This window comes from Morus notabilis, unplaced genomic scaffold (genome assembly GCF_000414095.1).
Source record: "Morus notabilis unplaced genomic scaffold, ASM41409v2 Scaffold45, whole genome shotgun sequence".
In the NCBI taxonomy this organism is placed as follows: Eukaryota; Viridiplantae; Streptophyta; class Magnoliopsida; order Rosales; family Moraceae; genus Morus; species Morus notabilis.
The window spans coordinates 708,937-733,231 of NW_010366164.1; the positions used below are offsets into that span (position 1 = coordinate 708,937).

Here is a 24,295-nt window from a genome sequence, read left to right on the forward strand (position 1 = left end):
TACATTGCAGACTATATGCAATTCTTTCCCATATTTGTTTTAAAATATTTTTCCTTTCATAATTATAAGGCTGTAATCAAGCACTTAATTAGAAATAGTTTTACCGTTGTATTTTTTTTTCCTTGTTTTCTCTATAAATATGTACTCAATATGAGCAGCTTGCTTATCAAGAGTGAATTGATTATTTCTTTTTCAGCAAATAATTCATTGCTTGTCCTTTTTTTTTTTTTTTCTTTTCTTGTTTTCTTCCTCTTGAACAACTTTAAGAATTCAGCCCATATAGGAAGATTGGAGTGGATGATTTTTTTTTTTTTTTTCATTTCTTGCTTTCTTCCTCTTGAACAACTTTAAGAATTCAGCCCATATAGGAAGATTGGAGTGGATGATTTTTTTTTCTTTTCCTTTTTTGGGTAGTCTTATAACATAAAAGTACCAGTGGTATAACTAGCGGTATCTGAGGTTGTAACTGAACATATATACTGCCTAAATAATTGAGTTGTTGAGGGGGATTCATTCTCTTATTTGAATCATGGTTCGTAGTTTGTTACAGTATTTTCTCTCATAAAAAATACACGTAAATTGAAAATAATTCTAATCATATGGTTCTAATCCATGAACCAAACATCTCCGAAAAGAAAGAGAACAACAGAAGAAAAGTACAAGAAAATATGAAAAATTTGGAGGTGAAAATTGAATAGGCATTCGGACAATCTTAGCATGGCATTATTTATTTATTTTCATACTAAAGCCTAACTTAACGACGCCAGTAAGACGTTGCCAAGCTAATCCACTTACTATTTCTCTTTTGACTAAACTCACTTATTGTATTGCCTACTTTCCAACCCTTTTCCTTTACCTGATATTCTCTTACTATTTTAATAGTTCGACGGTGGAATGGACATGTCAAATTTTGGTGAAACGGATGTATCTGGTGGGCCATATATACATTTTAGTTATCGGCTTTTTTTTTAGAGTTTCTCTTGAAAAATGAATTACTTTCGGTCGTTAAATTTATATTAAAAATAATTTATTTTATATATTTTTTAATTTAATGTAATTTTAATTTATCAAAACTAACCATTAAAAATTGACTCTAATTCTAAAAATGTACTATTAGATAAACTTCCCCTTTCTTTTTAGGGGCCATTCTTTTAGTTGTTCATTTGTTCCATCTCTTCATATCATATATTAAACATAGAGGTATCCGAATACCAATATCAATTTATTACATTTATATATTTGTATACACATGTACACAATCACCGCCACTCGCGAATCTGTGTTTTCTATGTTTTCCTACGGGTTCTTCATCAGTTTAAAAGAGACAAAACTTGGTAGCTTATATTGTATTGTATTGTATAAGTTATATTATATTGTGTTATACTATCGTAATAGAATATGATGATTGGTGTCATAAACGTATTGTATAAGGGGTAAAATGTAAAATTTTAGTAATTTTGGGCTCAAAATGCAATTTTTTAAAAAATTTAGGGTCAAAATATAATTTTTCAAAAGTTTTTGGGGTTAAAATGAATTTTTATAAAAAAAATTTGAGTCAAAGTGTAATTTTACAAAAGTTTGGGATTAAATTGTAATTTTACAAAAGTTGTAGGGTCAACATGTAATTTTTAATAAATATAAAATTTGCATTGTGCGTGCCCCTTAAATTTTTCAGCAATTATAGGCTCTGACATGACTTTATATCGACCAAACCTTGACCTCCAATCCTACTCAATCTTAACATGAATCATTAATCCACTATAAAATAATACAATACGCCAAAAATAAGTTGTATTTAATAATATGACATAGATCGTATTAATTTACTATCCATATTAATTTATATAATACGATGATCACACTAAACATTATATCTTGTGGCTTCAAATAACAATTTGAAGATCTTCATTATAGTTTAGTGAATTCTGCCAAAGCAAATGGAGTAAATCATGACCATGGAAAACCAAGCTTATAGGTTTTTGACCAACATATAAATATAACACACCTTAAATTTCATCCCATGTTGCATGCAGGGGCGGAGCCACATATTAGTTAGTAAGGGACGTGCTCCGTTTTAGAATTTCGATTTTTACTCTTAAAATTTTGTAAAATTTCAGCTATACGTCCACTTTATAAATACACACACATGCACAAATATGCATAACGTCTTAACTCAATAAAAAATTATCTATATATATATATATATTTTTTTTTTTTTCCATAATAACTTTACTACATAACTTTCTGGCTGATGGCAAAAGTAGTAGATCATGTGACAACAATTGAAGAAAGAAACATATTGACAATTTCAGGAGTCACCCGTAGTTATTAGATTCATAAACAAAATTGAAGAAAGGTCTTTTAAGGACATGCATTTCCATATATCTCTCTCTCTCTGTGTTTGTGTGTGAAGGCACTTAGTGTCATTTTCATCTAGCAAGCTCCGCAAATGAATGCGAAATATGAAAAAGGCTGGTCCAAATCCAAAAGACAAACTGACAGCATATTATTTCGGAAGTAATCAAACAATCCAAATGCATATACTTTATTTCCTTTTCCTCTTCCTTTTGTTTAGCCTTTTCCGATCTACAAATTGAGGTAGCCAAATGGATGCAGCAAAATTAAAATTTTGGCACCACATTTGATTCATAAACGAACTCAATAGATATAGACAAGACAAAGAACAATTAAGAGCCATTTTTAGACTCTTATGCGAGGGGACCGCCGAGCCATATATACTTTAACTCGACAATATTGCTCCTCATACTAGTGTAGAGAAGATGAGAGAAATCCCACACCACAATATCTGTCACATTAGCTCTCGTGATGTTATATGGGTATGTTTGTTTGACCGTATTAGAGTATCGTATTATATAATAATATAATATTTAGTGTGACCATCATATTATATAAATTAATACGGATGATAATTTAAAACGGTTTATGTCTTATATATGACTCATTTTTAGCGTATTGTATTATATTATTTTATAATGGATTAATGATTCATGTTGGGGTTTGGCACAACTAGAGGTCAGGATCAAGTCGACATAGGATCATGCCGGAGCCTACAATTGATGAAAAATTTAAGGGGCACAATGCAAATTTTATATTTATTAAACATTATATTTTGACCCCAAAACTTTTGCAAAATTATATTTTGACCCCAAAACTTTTGTAAAATTACACTTTAACCCTAAATTTTATAAAATTTCATTTTGACCTCAAAACAATTGAAAATTATATATTGGCCCATAATTTTTCAAAAATTATATTTTGACCTCACAATTATTAAAATTTTGCATTTTAATCCCTCATACAATATGTCATGACACTAAATACCGTATTGTATTATGATAATACAACACAATACAATACACTTTATACAGTATAATATAATACAAGTTACTAAACATGACTTATATGTCTAAATTTCTGACTGGTGAAACACGTTTATATTCCATAAAAACTATGATGCACATGTGCCTCTTATACCAAGCAATAAGGTTTGGGACTTTTCTGAAAGTGATGCTTTTAAATCATATGTAATGGAGCTTTTTACATAGGTACTCCATATCAGTAGTGCATGTTTCTGAACGTTAAATTTAGTTAAAATAAAATATCAGTAATGTATGTTTCTAAACGTTAAATTTAATTAAAATGAAATCAAAACGAAAAAGTATGTGAAACTTTTCTCATACGAATATGATGGCTTAATTAAAATAGAACCTACCGATAGGTTATTTTTTTCAATATCGATATTAGAATTTTCCCTAATAAATTAGATAAATGTCAAATGATTTCCTATGCTTGAGATCTCCATCAAAATGGAGAGTGTGGAATAATATTGGGGAATTTTCATGTAACTCGCCGAGCCTCCGTGCTTTATATCCATATTCTTTGTCAAAAAGAACGGTCAGAAAATGAATCCACTTTGAAATCTGATCAATTCCCTTGTATTTTCTCTTTGTGCCTTATCTTTTACTAAGGTTCTTTCTTTTTTTCTTTTCTTTTTGCTTTCTAAATAGTTGTTTTAATTATATGTCTAAAGGTTTTTCCTGTATAGTTTTAGTAATTTACATGACGTTTAGTTCATGGATTAGAATTATGTGATTATATTTATTTTTTATTTACGTGTATTTTTTGTGAGAAAAAATACTGTAGCGAACCATAAATCATGATTCAAATCATGATTTGAATCATGAATTCTCCAACCAAACATCTCCTTAATACTTTATGCCGGAGAACTCGCTAGCAATAACCTTTATATTGAACCTGCAGACCATTTTCTTCTTCTTATTTTTTCTTTCGCTGGTTCGGCTAATAATTAATAAATTTGGACATATCGATCAAAGAAAAATAGTTAAACCTTGAACTAGTAGAAAATAACACTTATAAGCTGTCAAACTTATGTGCATGTCATATGGTAACGGTTAGCAGTCCAATAATTTTGGAATGTGTAACCGGCAATATTGGTAAGAGAGTAACAAGACACAAGAAAATGATTATTTAAAAAAAAAAAAATAAGCGAGAAAATGATATTAAGATAGCCAATTATGAGGTTCCATTTTCTTGTTGTCTTGTGGTCTGTGGTTGTCACGTACTGCACATTTTAATCAATACAATTCGCATATTAATTTTAAGTCCGTTTAGTTCGTTAATTCGAGTTTTTAATTTAAATTAAAATGTGATTTTATGTGAAAATTTTTTACTATAATAAAAAAAATTAAATGTGACTATTTCTGAGAATTTTTTATTATAATAAAATTTTAATTCTAAACTCAAATCAGTAAAATAAATAAAACTTTAAGACTATCTCAATTTTAACTGTACGTCAAATATTCTAACTAGTTAATATCAATTAGGGAGGTCACGAATGGTTAATAACTGGTTAATTATCACTCTATTTCCCTACTTATAACGGGTTTTAGATAAAATGTATACTCTGCATCTGCACATGCTTATCGTCGTGATTGAACCAAATAAGAATTAGTGAAATAGAAACAGGGACAACAAATTTGTCTGTGCGAAGAGTTACTTTGGTTAATGGAGTCGACCAACATTGATGCCGAGGACAACACGCTGTCACATTTCATCCAATCATAATGAGGCCAAATTATGTGTTATATTAAAAGCTGAAATCCTTTTTTTTTTTTTTTTTTTTGTCGTTGTTGTAATTTTTATATTTTACCATCATTTTCATTTTGTTTTGTCATCTTTTTTTTCGGGGTCGTTTTGTTCTGCTCTTATTTGTTTGGTGAATGTAGTTTATTTAGTACGGATCATCATCGGCGGAGTCGGTCTTTATTTTAATAGGAGCGTATATTAAAATTTTTTAACTAAATTATCTTAGTAAGAATATATATATAATATTTATTTTAGTAGCAATATATATTATTTAAGTAGGAGTTTAAGTGTAAAATTTTTAAATTTTTAAAGATAATATTTTTTTTAAAAACATTTGAGTGGGGACGGCTGGCCCCGTTCATCTTCAAGTGGCTCTACCACTGCAGGCCATGAACATTGACTGCGTTTCGCATTACTTTTCGCTCCTAAAATCAGCTTTCGCTTGTATCAAAAGCTTATTTTAGTGTTTCATAAATCTCATCAAAAGTACTTTTTAAATTTTTTTTGAAGATAACCAAAATCAGAAGCAGCCCAAATATAATTTTAGCTTGTAGATTGTGCATGAATGAGCATAATACAATTAATGAAACTTTCATAATACCCCTAATAAAATTTAAAATTTATAATCTTCTCAATTTAAAATTCAGACTCATAATATAATATAATAGTAATATTGTAATAAATAATATCATAATTATATTAATAACTATAATATTATTATTTTATTATATAATATGATATTATATTAATATTATAATTATTATTTTACAATAATATTATAATAATATTATATAATATATTGTATTGATATAATTATATATATTATATTAATAATAATATAATAATTAATATAATTACATATTAATATTATATCATAATTCTAATATTATTATCTATTATAGTGTATTACACACATTATGGTTATATAATATATTAATTATAATATATTTATTTAATACAATATAATAATGATAATATAATATAATATATTATAATATGATATAATTGTAATTTTTAATTATATTATAACGAAAATATTAATATTTTTTATGTAATATTATAATATGTTTTATAATATTGTAATTATATTAACTATTTTAATAAAAATATATATTATATTTTAATTATACATATTATATTATAGTATAATATAATATAGTTGTAATTTTTAACTATCCACATCAATTTAACCTCATAATTTACCAAATGTTATTATACTGATTTTGAAACCAATACAACAACTATAATTGTAGTTTACCAAACATTTAGCTGTTTTTTGTAACATATGCTTTTTCTTTCAGCACAACTAAAAGTAATTTTTTAAAAATCTACGGCAATACCAAACTAAGTCCTTGTTGGAGAGACTTGATGGTGCAGCGGAGAGGATAGAAAGAGTTCTACTGGCCTAATCCGGATTGGAAACGGGAGATGCAATCCCAATCTACTTAAAAGAAATCTCTCAAATGGAAAAATTACTAAATTGGAGAGAAAATACAACTTTTGTATTTAATTATTAAAATATTCAAAGTCTTCTTAATACAGTAATTAAGTGGCTATTTATAGATTATTTAGAAAATGATAACAAAATAACAATTAAGATAAACAACGTAATAATAACAAAACTAAACTAAGTTAGAAAACTATAACAAACTACAATAAAATATAAAAACGACTGTTAATACTCAAATCTCCCTACATCACTTGAGATAAATCCATCAAAAGATCAACTTTATAATTAAGTTATTTTAATGAGATTTCTTCTTAGTTCCAAATCTCACTTGAGTGCAGACTAACATGCATCAGTTGCAAAGTAAACCATTTCTTACAAGAAAAGTCATCGATATTATAGGTACACACATTTGGCTGCTGGTATCATGTCAAAGAGTTTTGGACACATATAACACGGACGCACAATCAATTTTCCTTTTACTGTACGCCCGTGATTAAGCTAGTTTAAATTTGTCTGCAGTCTCGTGAACTCTACAGGTAAAGAATACTAAAGAAATACATGCCTTATTCATTTTCATGACTCAAGTTAAATTATTATAATATTTTCTCATAAAAATTTAAATTTAATTTTTTTACTATAATATTTTTCTCTCACATACATAACTCAAGTCATGACTTAAGTCAAATGGACATACTCTTATTTATATGATTGACGGATTCATCTCCATTTTATTTTGTTTGGGGCAATTATATGGATATATTTCCTACTCTTAATTATATTCACAATTTATCTTTATATTTTCACAAACTACAAAACCATCTTTAAAATTTAAAAACTTATTTCAATTCCATTCTTCACGTATTTTGTAGAATATGGAAAAACAAGAGGAAGAGATAAATATTCCCCTAATTAGACCGGACTTACTTCTGAATAATTTTTTCAGAAAAATTTTGAAAAATAAATTTTCAATATTTAAAAAACATGAAACTCCAGATTTAATATTTTTTGGATAATATTATTTTTTACGGGGTTTTAATGTTTTTTTAAATAATTAAAAAAGCTAAGTAAGGACAATTTTGTCTTTTTAATTTTTTCTGTCCAGTTGATGAAATTAAAATAGCTTTTTCAAATTCAGAAACTTGCTTCGAGTAAATAAGACGTTTTAAAATATTTGAAGTGAACAGCATATTTACCAATAAATAATTTCTTAATCCTTTATAACCTAAATATTTTATTTAAATAAATTATTTATCAGCAAATATGTTATTTACTTTAAATATTTGAAAGGAAGAATGAGGCTAATAGCAATTTTGTGAGGGCTAATTAAAATTAATGGAAGATTTTAAAATAAAATTTAGTAAATAGCATATTTGTATAAATTAAGCATTTTAACATAATCATAATACCAACCTAAAGTTAAAAAAATCTTTCTGAGTCTCCCTATCTTTTTCTTTTCCGCTCACACTCTCTCTCCCGCCATATCTTTCCTTGCCCGTGATGAATTAGCAGCATTGCCAACGGATTTTTCTTGATATTTGTGCGTTTGATGTTTTTCTCCATCCAGTAGCGCTAGAAATTTTTGTCAGTGGAACTAATAACTAAATAAAAATTTAATTAAAATAAATATTTATTAATGTATTACAAATGAGATACTATTAATTTTAGTGGAGCTTATTAATACTAATATAATATAATATCTAATTATATATATAAAATTTAAAAGGAAATAAGCTTTGGCTCCGTGCCTGTCTCCATGGTTTGGCGATTGTAGTTCCGTAGTCTCGGATGTTGCGCTACTTCGTTGTGATTTAGGAGGAGAAGTCATGACGTAAATCTAAGGCTCGTTTAGTTCGCTGATTCGAATTTTTAATTCGAGTTGAGATGTGATTTTATGTGAGAGCTTTTTACTGTAGCAAAACTCGAATTATAAACTCGAATCAGCGAAATGAACGGGACCCTAGAAATGCTAGGGTTTGATAGGATACGAGGGGAGAGAGAGAGAGAGAGAGAGTACGAGGGGACATAGAGCAAGAGTTTTTTTTTTTATTTTTTTTTATTTTTTACTTACAAAACGGGATTCAACCTGTAACTCTTTACTTAAACCTTCCAATACTACTAGATTAAGAGATTTTAAGCTTAGAGAGAATTTTAGGGATTTAGAATTTTTAAATTTGACAGACTTTTTAAAATTTTAATATTTATCTAAATTAAAATAGTGGCAAAATGGGAAAAATAAATTCATATTTTTAAGCGATACTATTTTCTAACTAGTTAAACTAATTATGTTATTTACTACCTCAAGTTAAAGAAATCTTTTATACACTGTAATTTCTCTATTTTAGAATAGAGATAATTGCTGGACTTACTATAGAGTATATGGATTTAGATGTTTACTTTTATTCTTAATTAATACATTTTTAACTAATATAATTATTTGATTAAGAAAGGTAATTAAAGATTAAGAGATAAAAAACAAGACTCATGCACTTTCTTTAAGAGGTATTTGTCTCATTTCCCCTTTAGACCCTGTTATTTACTTAAAAAAAAAGTCTAAAAAAATCCTTTCAAGTGGGCACTCCAAGTCCAACAAGTTATAATTTGGGTTTAAGATAAGACCATGAAGTAATTGCACGAAATGATCATTTTTAAACTCTGGATATGTGTTTAATTCAACAATATTGTAATCTATTCATTTTATGGTTACTCATATAATATCATTCCAAATATATTCTTTTTTACGTGGGTGATTATGAATTTGTATAATTGATTTTAAAGATAGTTATAAAGGATGCAATATCATTACGGTTTATTTTACAAACTTATATGCAAATATCACGTGATATTTGCTTCATCCATTGCAAAATGATAATATATGTAATTAACTGTAAAACCATTTCAGACAACTCATAATCCAATAGATAGAGGAAAGGAGTAAATATCTCTAAGCGTGCGTTTGATTGGGTGGAAAGGAAATGAATAGAATGAAATGAAATCCAAATATGATATTTGATTGGATTTATAAGAAAGAAATGGTAATTCAAAAGTAGGGTTGGCAATCCGGGTATCAACACGACTTGAAACCCGCACGAAGTTAGCGGGTTTGGGTTTACTATAAATATGTTTGGGTCATAATCGGGTTGACATGATTAATAATAGGTTGGGTTAGGGTTGACCTTCTAACATGAAGTGACACGAATTGACACGATTAACTATATGTGTAATCTGCAATCTAATGATATGTTATATAACATTAAAGTTTATATAACATATTAAATACAAATAATGTGAATTTTAATATTTGTAGGTAAAATTAATTTATTTTTCTTAAAAAAATTTACTAATAAACATGTTAAACATGTCTTGATCGTAGTAAATAAGTAATTATTATTTAGTTATTTATTCAATATATTAACTTAAATGACACGATTAATAAATGAGTCGTGTTTGGATTGACATTTTTGACACGTTTAATAAACAAGTCGTGTTTGAATTGGTGACGATTAATAAACGGGTTGCCACGAATTGTAACCCTTATTCAAATGGAATGACCATCACCCATTTTGGGTGAATCATCATTCCTTCATCATATGAGAGAAATAGTCATTCCAAGCTATTTTCTTCATTTTTTCCATAATTACCCTTCAATATTATAATATAATTACAATATATTATATAGTTGTTATATATTATAATATGTAATATAATATATAATAAAAATATAAAAATATGATATAGTTATAATAATATAATAATATAATAATATGATGTGATATAATATAATTTATAATATTGTTATAGATTATAATATATTATAACGTAATTATATCTTATAATATAATGTATACAAATATTAAAATATAATATAATATAATAATACAATAATATGATATAATATAATATAGTTGTAATATTGTTACAAATAATATTATGATTACATTAATAATTCTAATATTATTATTTTTTTATATAATATGATCTTATTAATTATATTATATTGTATTAATATAATTATGTTTATTATATTAATAATAGTATAATAATTAATATAATTAAATGTTATTATAATCTTATAATTCCAATATTATTATCTCTTATAGTGTAGACTACATAATGTGAATATTATTATTATATTATATATCATAATTATGTAATATATTATATAATAAAAATTAGATTATATTATATTACCTTTTATATATTATTTTAATTATATTTATATATAAAATATTAGTGTTATATATAACAAAAGGTTAATTTTGTCAACATGAAAATATTTATGTTCCATTCCATAATATTATTATAACTAAACAAATAAATTAAATTTTTTTTTTCTATTCTATTACCATTACTATTCTCATTCTCTCACTATAACTAAACGTATTCTTAAAGTGTATAAATATAAATTTATACCTCTTATTTTTAATTAATATCTTTTTAATTAAATAACTATATTAGTTAAATTGTATTTACAAAGCGATAAAAGCGCTTAATAGGATACCACATATGAAGCCCAAAACAAAAGCCCGTTTACAAAAGTCAGCCATAAGCCCAAAACAAAGATTCAGCAGAAAGTCATCAGTCATCTTCGGTTGATTTACAATTTAACACATTCAAGCACAGCAAAGTTGGCTCTTTGACATTTCTGACCAAAGCTTAGAAGTTAGAATAGGGAAGCTCGCCTCTCTACCTCAGTCCTTTTCTGCAGTGCCGATTCATTTCAAACTACTTCTTCTTTTTCTTCACTATGCAAACCCTTCTATTGCCGGCCGGTCGCGCTGGCGTGTACGCTGCGGTGCCTCCGCCGTCGCCTTCCGCCGCTGTGCCGTCCGCTCCGAATCTTCACCGCCTCTCTTTCCGTCCAATCTTAGGCTCTTCCTCGAATTCGATCTTCAAATTCAAAACCTTTCGGTGTTCGTCTTCTCCTTCGCCTTTTGGTGCTCCGAGGAATGGAGGAATAGCGCTGCCAGTTGCTGCTGATACGAGGGCTTTCTCTTCCTCCTCGTCTACTCCTATCGCTTCCACTAACGACGAAGCCGAGAAGGCCAAGCTCGCTCAGGTTTTGTTCCTTACACTACTCATCCGCATTGTCATTTGGTCTCCGTGAAAATTGAGATGAAAACCTGAACGAAAATTGTTTATCTTGCATTTCGTAGCTGAATTGGGCTTGATTCTACTGACTCTGAATTGAAATGCTTTAACAAAGGGCTTTCTAAAATCTTTGATGTGTAATTATAGTGATAAAAAGAAGTCAGCTTGAGGTAGGAAGCTATAGAAAGGGATTTTTTTTTTTTTGAGTTTTGGAAAATGGCTGTGAATTAATGGGAACATGGAGATAGGAACAAGAAGGGGTTGATTTTCTGTTTTTGTTGTCTTCAATTTGGATGTGATTGGTTGAGATTCATTATGGCTGCATATTGAATTGAAGAGAAGTTTGCGGTGTAGGTGGCGAAAAGATTAGAGAACACTTCGAGGTATTTCAAGAGGTTGGGGAGCTTAGGGTTTTGGGGGCAGCTTGTGTGCACTGTAGTGGCCGCTGTGATTCTTTCGTTCTCCGTAGTTGTGACGGGGAAGGTAACCTCGCCGGCTACTTTCTATGCCACTGCTGGTGGGATTGCGGCAGCTTTCATTTCGGTGTTCTGGTCGTTTGGCTACATCCGGCTTTCTGAGAAGCTTCGGAAAACTGCAAATGCCCCTTCTAAGGTATTTTCATTTCTTGAAACTCCTATGATTTTTGTAAATTTGTGTCGAATGATGATGCTTCATAGTGCATTTGCGAGTGTTAGCGAGTGTTCATGCGCTAAAAATCAAGCATTTGTAAACGAATTGTAGTTTCCTTCTTCAGATGGCTCGGATTATTAATGATGATGCTTCATAGTGCATTTGCGAGTGTTAGTGAGTGTTGATGCGCTAAAAAGCAAGCATTTGTAAACAAATTGTGTTGAGTAGTAATTTTAGATGTGTGGTTGCTTGTGATGTTGTTTCGATTTCTCATTTGCTTGATTGTTGCAGAAGATGGAATGCTTTTTATTGTTAATTCCTTTTTCCCCACTGAATCCTATGACCGCTAGTACTACTGCACTGAATGGCTTCATGACTACATAAAGATCTTGTCCTTTAGGCCGTTTGTGTGAAGGGAAATTTTTATACATGAAAAGCTATAAAATATGCATGAAATAATAACATGGTGAACAATTATGCAGAATCGTTAGAAAAAAATGCTATACAATGGTGTTAGAAACTTGTGGACTTGTAGAACCCTTGATAGTTGCTAATACGAGTGGAGATTTACAGATAAAATAGGAGGGGGGCATAAAAGCGGTTTATAGTATCTACGTTAAATTTTGCTTTTAAACTGTTCATCTCAATATTTATTTCTATGTTTGTCTTTTATTTCTCTGCTTCTGTTATCATCTATCCCTTGACCAGACTAGTTCATTTTCTGAGTTCTGACTGTTAGAATGCCAAAAAGACAAAGCTATACCTCTGAAATTCTCTGCCTTAAGTGTTTCGAAAATTCGCAACTCTTACATTTGCTTACTAATACTTCTAATTTTCAGGCTCCCGCACGGGCAGACGTTGTGAAAAGCTTAAAAAACGGCATTGTGCTCAATCTTTTGGGTATGGGTGCTGCAATTCTTGGCATGCAAGCCACAGTGGGATCATTAGTTGCCAAGGCTCTTACTTCCTCAGCAAATCCATATTACCAAGGGATCTCTCCTGGTTCCAGTCCTGTTCTTGCGTTGGATGTGTTCTTGGTGCAGGTGCTTTTCTTTTCTTACTCTGTTTAAACTTCCTTTGCTTAACATTAACATCATGGATTTTAATACTTGATCAAAATTCTCACTGCTCCAACCAAGATTTTCCTGAGTCACTATATTTTTTATAGCATTATGCTCTTATGAATTTCAATTATGTTTATGATGCTTATGAGTTTCTGCCTTGTAGGCATCTGCAAATACGATCCTCTCCCATTTCTTGGGCCTCGTTTTCTCGTTGGAGCTATTACGTTCAGTGACATTACCACCCCAAGAAAACATTCCTATCCCCAAGCTGGCATAAAATCTGCTACCCAGGGTAGTTAAAGAAAGCTGTTTCTTTCCAAGTCAGAGGAGACGTGTTTTTGAATCTGTTGATTTTGGCATGGGATATTAATTTTTTAGGGGGAACTGCAATGACATGTTGTGCAAAGTTGTCTTTATTCTATTTGCAAAACTCACGTGTCCCTGCTTACTTTTTTTTTTTGATTTTGTTTTTTTGTTTTTTGTTTTTTTGGTGAATAAGTGTCCCTGCTTAAACCATCTTGCTTGTTCTTAAAAAAGGTGAATTTATAGTTGAATTCTTTTGGTAGAAGTTCAGGCCCCCCTAGTAGCAGGTTTTAAATTGAGATTAAGGAGTACTTTCATTCCTTTAATGTCATTTTGAATATCCTTCTGGGAATATTCTTTGTTCACTTCCATGTAAGAACACGCAAAAGGCAAAATAATCCAGAGGTACATACCAAAGGACTTTGAATACTCTAGGTTCCATAATCGCAAGTTAATTGCTCCTACTCTAACAGATGGAAATGAACATGTAAAACCAGAGGTCCAACAACTCCAGACCAAACCTCAATAGTGACACCAGTCCCAAGGAAAAAGGAAAAAAACGATGCAACTGTTAATATTGTGGTCAACCTGATAACCAAGCTCTCTAGTCTCTGCATGTTTAAAATGCATGAGGCCGCAACCCAGTAAAACGGAACCAGAACATACTTCATACGTCGAAAACCCATCTCTAATGTCCTAATATCACATTACCGATCTTGTTACTATCCTGCAGCAAATAAAAATGTGCTTCAGCATCTAAGTGGCAACAAACCAAGGATAATAAACCAGTTAGCACCTTCAAAAACCTAGTTCATATGATCGATACTTTTAATTACAAATAAGGTAAAATTCAGTACGCGAAATTTAGAATAATGCAGAATCATGATGTATTAAAATTATACTGGACATGTTTCAGCTTTCATGAGACGCACACATCACATTCTAAAACATGACGTCTCAAATTCTAAACTAGGCGCAACAAAAACTCTACATTTATGTTCGCCGCTATAACTGGTATATACACATAAAACACGTCAATGATTTGAGTAGGACATGTATGGCAAGTCTGCTTGATACGCAAACCAAATTACACACACCAATAACCAAATACGTACTATTATTGCAAGAATAATACTGGGCAGCAACTTTAATCATCTTAGTTTGGTGTATGAAAAGCACATAATAAATAGAACATAAGATTGTTCCAATTCATAACTTTTTAAGGGAAAGCTGCTCAACAAAGCCAAAGACAATTAGAAGAAGCCAAGTCATCCTAAAAAAACATATGCAACATAAGATCAAGCAAGTTACTAGAGATCACATTAAGATAAAAAACCCATTGTACGTGTAGATATTCTCAATGCACCAAGTGTCTTAAGAACTACAAAGCCATAAAAAGTTAATCAGCATCTATCAAATGAAATCCTGGATCTCCTAGCTCCCAAGACAAACATCATGAAGCAGATTAACCAAGACAAGAATCGAGATGCATTTAAATAATGTAGGCATGCATACACCTCAATATGGTAGGACCTCGACAAAATATTATCACATGACAATAAACAGTCAATAAGCAATGTTAATAACAGTCGAGCAAGGTATCAGGCAAAAGATTTTCAAGCTGTCAAAATAAGGAGATGAGATATATGATAAATACCAGCTATCAAGCCTAAGATAAGGAGATGAGGAAAAATGAAATGCACAGACAAAGGAGTTCTCTTTGAGAAAGAGAGAGAGAGAGATGTTATTTACCTACTGGACCTTCTTCTCCTTATTTAGTGGAATAGGAATCTTCTTTCTAAGGCTTTCATCAATCTTTCGGTACTGTGTCTGTATCAACTTATGCGTTACGCAAACCTTATCATCAATATGGTCCTGGTACTTATCATACAACACTGGAACTGAGAGACTGAGAAGAACCGCTGCACAAGAAAGTCAGAAAAAAGAATGTGAACATACTCGTGTTTGCAAGATAAAGTGGTTGCAAATATTAGTTGGCTGTAAAAATCTTACCAATATAGGCAAGGGTGAGGAAATTGAAGAGGCTCCCCACGTAAGATGCTACCCATAAGCCAAAAGCAACCTGCAGATCCACGTTAATAATTGGGCTGGAAAACAATGACTTAGGTGTTCGATGAGCCTAAATTAATCATGATCACCGGAAGAAAAATATAAGGGAGATGGTAACATGAACCTGGAGAAAGAGCTTCCAATTTCTACCAATAGCAATGTCTCGTGCAGTAGACATTACACGATTAACCCACACCCGCAGTACATCAGCGGCCATCATAACGGATGCCTCAGATATTTCCAGATCAGGAAGGGGAGGTAAAGGTCTGTGATGCAGCATGAATTATTTTTCACTTAACCAAAAAACATAATAAATCAACACAATCTTGGAAACTTTAATTTATTTAATCTGTACAAAAATCCACTTAATTGATGGTCACTTTTTATCATCAAACACTATGTATACTATTCATGACTAATCATGCCTTCTAATTTGCTCCAGGAACATTATGTTTTCCACAGTCAAGTATAGCAGACCCACAAGCACAACCCATCTTCCCTACGATACATTATCTTTTAAGAATAAATTTTTCTTCACTTATCTCGGTCAGTACAAATTCAGACAACAGCAAACACAACAAACTGATGATGTTGCTAATAATAATGATAGCATAATAACCATAAAACAGAAAATATCTCACAAATACCTGTTCAAAAGGGAAGCAGATTTTGCCCAGAAAAATAGGATGACGACAAGCAGCAACAGAACATTCGAGACAAATGATAACGGATTGTAACCTGCTCTCTCAAAAAGGAACCACAACGCCGTTGCTGAGACGAGCAATACAACTCCTACACTCCATTTCTTCCACAGCAGAACATCAGCCACTGACAAAAAATCAAAATAATTACACACATTACTACGACGAATTACGATGTTAAGAGCAAATTATGGCATAATTTTATAGAAACGACTTGAAAGAAATTGCGATTAACGAACGGATGCATGGAATCCAGTGATAAAATGCCCAAAAAAAAAAAAAAATCGTCAATCGTTTGTTGAAGTGAAAATGGATTGATTTGACATTACAAGTCATTGACGAGCAAAATCGATGAGTAAATTAAGTGACAATAACAAAAAAAAAAAAATCTAATGTTGATACGTACGCGTATATGGATTAGCACATAGATGAATATATGTATATATATAAAGAGAGAGAAAGAGATTTACCAAAGCCATCACCGAAAGCTTGATGAACGGAAAAGCGGCGAGAAGGCGAAGAGTCTCCCATGGCAATATGGGCGGTTAGGGTTTTCAGAAAAAAGGAATAGAGAGAGAGGAAGGAGAACGGAGAGGAAGAAGAAAATGCCACCAGCACGTTCAAAGTTAGAGAAAAACGGATTTATTCAAACAAATGATGAAATGCGATTCACAATTTTTAATTTATGTATATTTTTTATGAAGAAAATATTATAATAAATTATAAATAATTATCTGAATTATAATACGGATGTTATTCTAAACGCACAGTTTTATTTAATTCTGAAAAAATAGTTTTATTTAATGTTGATATTAATTGACTAACTCAAAATTTAACATACCTTTTTCCTTCAAAAAATTTTTTGTGGTGCGAAATATGCATATTTATATAAATTTTGAAATTTTTGGTGCTAAATTTTTTTATACCTTTAACCTTATTGTTTTTTTTTTTTGGTTGAAATTTTTGTATGTCAAAAAAACTTTATAAGTTGTTTTATTTTACCAAAAATATTTATAATTTTTTTAACTTATATTCAATTAATAATGAATGCATCATAATTAAAAGTTTAAATTTAAATTAGTTTTAAATTCAAATTAAATTTTAAACCATAGAACTACCAAAATACCATCAACATAATAAATTATATGTTAATTTTCATTAAAAAAACTTAATTTTGGGGTTTTTTTTGTTAACATTTATTGATGTTACCTTTCAAAAACTGAAAAATAAAGGGTATAATTCAGGAAGAGCTTTTATAATTATTCCACAAAAGTAATGGAAACACCCGTGACTGAAATTATTGTCACGCCCCTGGGCGGGGGTCGGTGTCGTGGAGGCTCGATTAGGGGTTAAACGCGATTAAGAATAAAATATTAAGAAAATTCCCAAATGAGCCCCACATTTCACTGAAAATAGATTACTGAATACAAGAGGTTTACAACTCAGCCTCTGACACCGTTTAGGGCTTCACACACATGATATGCAGTATTGTACATACATGAACATGTAAATAACATTACAGACATCAACCACAGTTTAGAAATCTAAATATCAGAGTTTACAAATTCTTACATTCGTACACAGGGAGGATGATCACAATCCTCTCCAAATCAGGTGGTAGCAACTTAGCTACTCCACGCTGCTTCTAGAATCACTTGGGAGGGGTTTAACATTTATAAAACAATAAAATGTGAACGAAAGGCCGAGTATGATATATTTTGAAATAACTTTGTAAATAAGTAAATAAATAAATAAGTAAGTGAATAAAAATAGACATTCAGTTCCGACACAGCAGCCGGAACCTCACATCTTTTTCTCAAAGGAAATAGAACTGAAAATCTCCGTACTACAGGCATCAGCAAGTAATTTATACGATGCTAAATTACTTACACAACCACATGCATAAGCCATATCACCCCGGGCTGGGTTTCGGGTCCTGCCTCCAAGGATGCACTCTCCACATCCTATCTAGGCCATCAGCCAGTTTACCGATTTGCAAGATCTCTTATCTTAAGAAATCATTCATTAAACTTTATGAAACAATTCATTATACTCCCCAGAACTACAACAAGCCACGGGGGTTAAAATGTTTTTCTTTCGCAAACATGCCATTTCTTTAAAACATTTGTAAGGCCAAAACTCTTTTAAAAACAGGCCCACAAAGAAAAGGGTAAGAAATCCTACCTCACAAATATCAAACCTGGCTAGCGTTACACTATTCCGGTTTTCACTTCCTCAAAGCCCCTCAATCCGAGTCCTCAGCTAGCACTGATACAAAACAACACTTTAGGATTCAATTCTCATTCCTAAAGCAATCCAATCTCAATTATATCCTTTTAGATTTCCTATTAGTGTGCCATAATTCAATTACTGGTTTCACAACCATTTTATGTTTCAAATCATCATCCCAAGGGTTTTCAATCTCAAAACATGGATTAAAGAAGCTAATCCATTCATTCTAGGTCCCCAAATGAAGCTAATTTGGGTTCTCTTAAAAAACTGAGGTCAAGACAGGGTCAAACTCAGTGTACACCGGTCGACCGGTGACAGAGCAGTGCAACACCACCGGTTGACTGGTGGTGTGCACTTCGGTCAAGTGCACAGGTCGACTTGATGTAGTGAATCTGGTCAATCAGATAGGTCGACCGGTGGGATCAACAGCGTGAGGAAAACTCACCAAAATTAGTCTGAAAACCTACAATTTCAGTTCCAAATCAAAATATCTCAAAGGAAAACCACTAGATCCGGGTCCTAAGTACTAAATCAAGTCCAAAGAACCCAATATCTCCAATTTCTACCATAGTTTTACTCAAAATCTATCACAATCCATTTCAAACCAAAACTAAGTTTTTAAATCCGAAAAACTTGAGATTCAAGAAAGGTTTTTAGAAATCTTACCTCGAATTCTTCTCTTGATGTTGAAAACTTCTTTAAATTCCTCATTGGTTTGAAATCCGGTTGGTTTGAGGTAAAACGGGAGAGAGAGAGAGATAGTGAGGTTGAGAGTGAGAGTGAGTGAGAGAGAGAGAGTTGCATGGGCAGGGAAGGAAAGAAAGAAAAAGAAAAGGGAAAAGAAAAGAAAATGGACAGGTGTCAAACATTTAAAAGACAGTCCAGAAAATGTGCCCAAACACACTTCTGGGTAAAATATAATTACTGAGAATATTTAAATACATTAGAATTATTTAAATTTACTCGTCATAAACGTTTATTAATCAATAATTAATTTATTAAACCAGATTAGGCACACTAATAACTCTCAATTTCCTTAATTAATATAATTTAATTCTTCGGGGTGTTACAACTCCACCCCCTTAAGAAATTTCGTCCTCGAAATTAGGACTCACCTCAAAGTGAAAACAGATGCGGGTACCGCTCCTGCATCATCGTTTCAAGCTCCCGTGTCGCTTCCTCAACTCCATGGTGCTGCCATAACACTTTCACTAACGGGATCTCACGATGACGCAAACTCTTCATCTTTTGATCAAGTATCTAAACTGGCGCTTCCTCGTACATTGCGTCATACTGTATCAGAACGTCATACTATTGCACCACGGCTTCCGGATCAAGTTGACATTTGTGAAGCATCGAGACGTGAAACACGTCATGCACGTGAGATAACTCAGGTGGTAGGGCGAGACGATACGCCATGACACAAACTCGTTGCACGATCAGGAATGGTCTAACGTATCTTGGCGTAAGTTTTCCTTTTACTCCAAAATGGACAACTCCTTTGCGCGGAGAAACCTTCAACAGAACGAAGTCGCCTTCCTGGAATTCTAAAGGCCTACACCTTCTGTCAGCATAGCTCTTTTGACAACTCCGAGCTGTTAACAATCGTTCCTGAATCATGGCTATCTTCTTGTTATTATCTTGAATCACTTCTGGTCCAGTAGTAAGCCAATTTTTTGGTTCCAACCAACACAGAGGTGATCTACAAGGACGACCATAGAAAGCTTCAAACGGTGCCACGCCGATGCTGGCCTGATAGTTGTTGTTGTAAGCAAACTCGGCAAGGTGCAGATATTTCTTCCAGTTTCCACCAAAGTCCTAAATACAAGCACGAAGCATATCCTCCAGAATCTAAATAACTCTTTCAGATTGCCCATCAGTCTGAAGATGAAATGCTGTGCTGAAATTCAATTATGTTCCTATGGCTTCCTGGAAACTTTTCCAATACCTTGCATTAAAATGTGTGTCACGATCAGACGTAATCGATAACGGTACCCCGTGAAGTCTCATGATGTGCTCCAGGTATAATGCAGCCAGAATCTTCCGAGAATAAGTCACACAAAAAGGTATAAAATGCGCAGATTTCGTTAACCTGTCCACCACCACCCAGATGGCATCGTGCTTTTGCTCAATCCTTAGAAATCTCATCAGAAAATTCATCGTGATGTGTTCCCATTTTCATCCCGGTACAGGTAAAGGTTGTAACTCTCCCACAGGTTTCTAATGTTCAGTTTTGATCTAGAGACAAGTTACACATTCTGAGACATACTCACGAATGTCTTTCTTCATGCCTCTCCACCAGTATTATCGTTTAAGATCCTGGTACATCTTGGTACTTCCCAGATGAATAGCGTACCTCAATTTATGGGCCTTATGCAATATCACCTTATTGATCTCATCCACCTTAGGAACAGCTAGGCGGTTGTGAAAGTAAAGCGCTCCATCTTCTCAGATTCTCCAATCCTCAAGCTGCTCTCCATTCTGGATTCTAATCCAGATTCCTTGGAGATGAGGATCCTGCCATTAGTTCTGCTTAACTTGTTACACAAGGGCAGGTGTGGAGATCATATTATACACTATTGCCTAGTTATAATCCTCATAGTATTGAAGTTTATAATCGCTTATTACTTCAGTCCTTTTCTAGTCTTCCAAAGCTAATGACGCCATAATTCCTGTAGGCTTCCCGCTAAGGGCATCAGCTACCACATTAGCTTTCCCTGGATGATACTACAGTGTGAAATCATAATCTTCCATGTATTCCACCCATCTCCTCTGTCTGAGATTCAGATCTTTCTGAGTAAACAAGTACTTCAGACTCTTGTGGTCAGAGAAGACCTGAAACTTTGCTCCATAGAGATAGCATCTCCATATCTTTAGAGCAAATATCACCGTTGCTAATTCCAAGTCATGAGTGGGGTAGTTCTATTCATATGGTCTTAGTTGGCGAGATACGTAGGCTACAACACGTCCACCTTACATCAAAACATAACCAAGTCCACTCCCTGAGGCATTAGAATATACCTCGTATGGCTCTTCACTATTGAGAATAATCAGGACTGGTGCACTTGTCAACCTTACCTTCAGCTATTGGAAAGCATATTCGCATCCAACATCCTATTTAAATCTGACTTCTTTCTTAGTTAACCGAGTCATCAGTGCATCGAGAAGTCCTTTACGAATCGTTGATAGTATCCTGCTAGTCTAAGGAAACTTTGAATCTCCGCTACATTCTTTGGCCTTTCCCACTGTAGCATAGTCTCGATCTTGGAAGGGTCCATAGAAATTCCTTGTCCTGATATCACATGGCCAATGAACTTCACCTCTGTCAGTCAGAAGTCACATTTCTCATTTTTCGCATACAACTGGTGTTCATGAAGAGTTTGAAGAATAATTCTAAAATGCTACCCATGTTCTTCCCAAGTCTTCGAATAGACCAGAATGTCATCGATAAAGACGATCACAAACTGATCCAAGTACGGCTAGAAAACACGGTTCATTAGATCCATGAATGTAGTTGGGGCATTTGTCAGCCCAAAAGGCATTGCCAGAAACTTAAAATGCCCATATCGAGTTCTAAAAGCAGTTTCAGAATATCTTCCTCTTTAATCTTTAGCTGGTGATATCCTGACCTCAAGTCAATCTTAGAGTAATACTATGATCCACCCAACTGATTGAATAACTCATCGATCCTCGACAGTGGGTATTTATTCTTCACAGTTACCCTATTCAATTGATGATAGTCAATGCACAACCGAAGTGATTCGTCGTGCTTCTTTACAAACAACACCGGTGCACCCCAAGGGGAAGTATTATTCCTTATGTACCCTTTTTCTGCTAGCTCTCTGAGCTGTTTCCTTAATTCCCTAATTTCTGCAGGTTCCATCCGGTAAGGAGGAATGGAAATTGGAGCCATTCCCGGTATTAAATAAATGCCGAATTCAATCTCCCGATCCAGCGGTAAACCGAGTAACTCATCAGGAAATACATATGCAAATTCATCCACCACAGGAATTCCCGCATTGTCTCATGTTACCTCTGGTTCACCTTCTAGAGCAAGAAGGAAAGAAAAGCAAGCCAGGTTTCTCCGTCCCCCAACGCTATATCGCAATAGTCATTCTTCCAGGACTAGGTTCATGTTTGCTTGATAAGTGATTATTGCCCTAGACTTAGTCGTCAAGGTTACTCTCCTACGATAACAATTAACAATCGCACCGTATCTTGCTAACCAATCCATTCCGAGTACCACATCAAACAGACTCATCGGAAGGATTATTAGGTTAGCTCTTAATCGCTCACCTCCAATCGTGATTTCACACGATTTACATACACTAATTACCTCCACACATCCCAGTGGGGAGTTTAACATCATCGGGGTTTCCAAGCTCTCAGATTTCAGTTTCAAGGCTTGCACAAAAGAACTTGATATAAAAGAATGAGTAGCACCAGTATCAAATAATACATGTGCTAGAGAGTGAGAGATTAGGATCATACCCTTAGCCACTGTGTTATTGGCCTGTCCTCTAGAACTACCTCCTATCAGGGTGTAAGCTTGTCCTTGTGCTTTCCCTTTCCCTTTATCACTAATATTAGGCATTTGGGTCCCTAGCCTATATTGTTGTAGCAGAGGTATCTGCACCGGTCCTGGCATTTGAGGCCAAAACTGTGGATATTGAGGCTGACGGTAGGTTGGCATATGAGGGTATGGCATCAGTAGTTGTGGCTGATAAGGTGGCACAAACTGCGGTGGCCTCTCTTGACCGTAAGAAGCATCACTATGAGATTATTGAGTCGGTGGCTGATTCTGATTTAGACAGTTCCTCCTAATGTGGCCAACTTGCCCACAATAATGGCACTTGAGTCTATAAGGACCACTTCTGTCACTTCCAGAGGAATGATGAGGGGTATTTCCACAACAAATCAAGTACTTTTAAGCTTGAATATTTGTAAGTTTTCAAGCATTTTTGTTAGTTTAATGTCTTTTGTATGCTTTTTATATGAATTATAAATAAATACGAACTTGGATGATTTTGCATGAAGAAAAGAAGAATATTTGCCCAACTTGTGAAACAATGGCAAGATGAGGTGAAAGAGGATTTTAAGGCACAAAAGATGTGGCTTTGGAATGCAAGAAAGTGGGCTACGGTGCGCAGATAATAGAGTGACAGGCAATATGTCACCCGTAAATAGGCGATATATCGCCTAAAGAAGAAAAAAGAGCTCGCGTGCCCAAATCAGTGGAGTCAAGTTAGAATGGGGCACGCACCCGCACCGTGGCCCCCTACGCGTCCGCATCCTAGCCACCAGGCGTGCGCCCCACATCCAGGTGCGCACCCCACACCCAGACGCGCGCCCAGAAGCCTACCCGCGCGTTGCAGCGCGCCCAATGGGCGCTGCAGCGTGCCCAAAGAGGCCTGATGAGACCCGCGCACTGCAGCGCGCCAAAAGACCTGCCCCGTGCGCTGCAGTGCGCCCAAAGGTGCTGCAGCGCACCTCAGCCCACAGCAGCGGGATCCTTCTTCCAAAAATGCGCGTTACAGCGCGTTTTCACACAGGCTTTAGCGCGCGTATGAATCCCTAGCTCCGAAACTGAGTAGTATAAAAGGAAAAAGATGCCACTTGAGAAGGGGAGC

General features: G+C 33.3%; 2 protein-coding genes across 2 annotated transcripts; one reads left to right on the forward strand and one right to left on the reverse strand.

Annotated features, from left to right (window-relative positions):
* Window positions 1-11,200: 11,200 nt before the first annotated feature.
* On the forward strand, window positions 11,201-13,927 carry LOC21410094 (protein TIC 21, chloroplastic). The gene is made up of 4 exons (XM_010109587.2): window positions 11,201-11,633; window positions 12,020-12,277; window positions 13,135-13,338; window positions 13,523-13,927. The coding sequence occupies exons 1-4, from the start codon at window positions 11,322-11,324 to the stop codon at window positions 13,634-13,636; spliced, it is 888 nt and encodes a 295-aa protein (XP_010107889.1). The 5' UTR covers window positions 11,201-11,321; the 3' UTR covers window positions 13,637-13,927.
* A 166-nt stretch (window positions 13,928-14,093) lies between these two features.
* LOC21410095 (reticulon-like protein B11) lies at window positions 14,094-17,073 on the reverse strand. Its single transcript, XM_010109588.2, has 6 exons — window positions 16,904-17,073; window positions 16,380-16,560; window positions 15,857-15,998; window positions 15,676-15,745; window positions 15,415-15,584; window positions 14,094-14,389 (listed from the first exon to the last, which is right to left on the reverse strand). Exons 1-5 carry the CDS (start codon window positions 16,962-16,964, stop codon window positions 15,415-15,417), a joined length of 624 nt encoding a protein of 207 aa, XP_010107890.1. The 5' UTR covers window positions 16,965-17,073; the 3' UTR covers window positions 14,094-14,389.
* Between the last annotated feature and the right edge of the window lie 7,222 nt (window positions 17,074-24,295).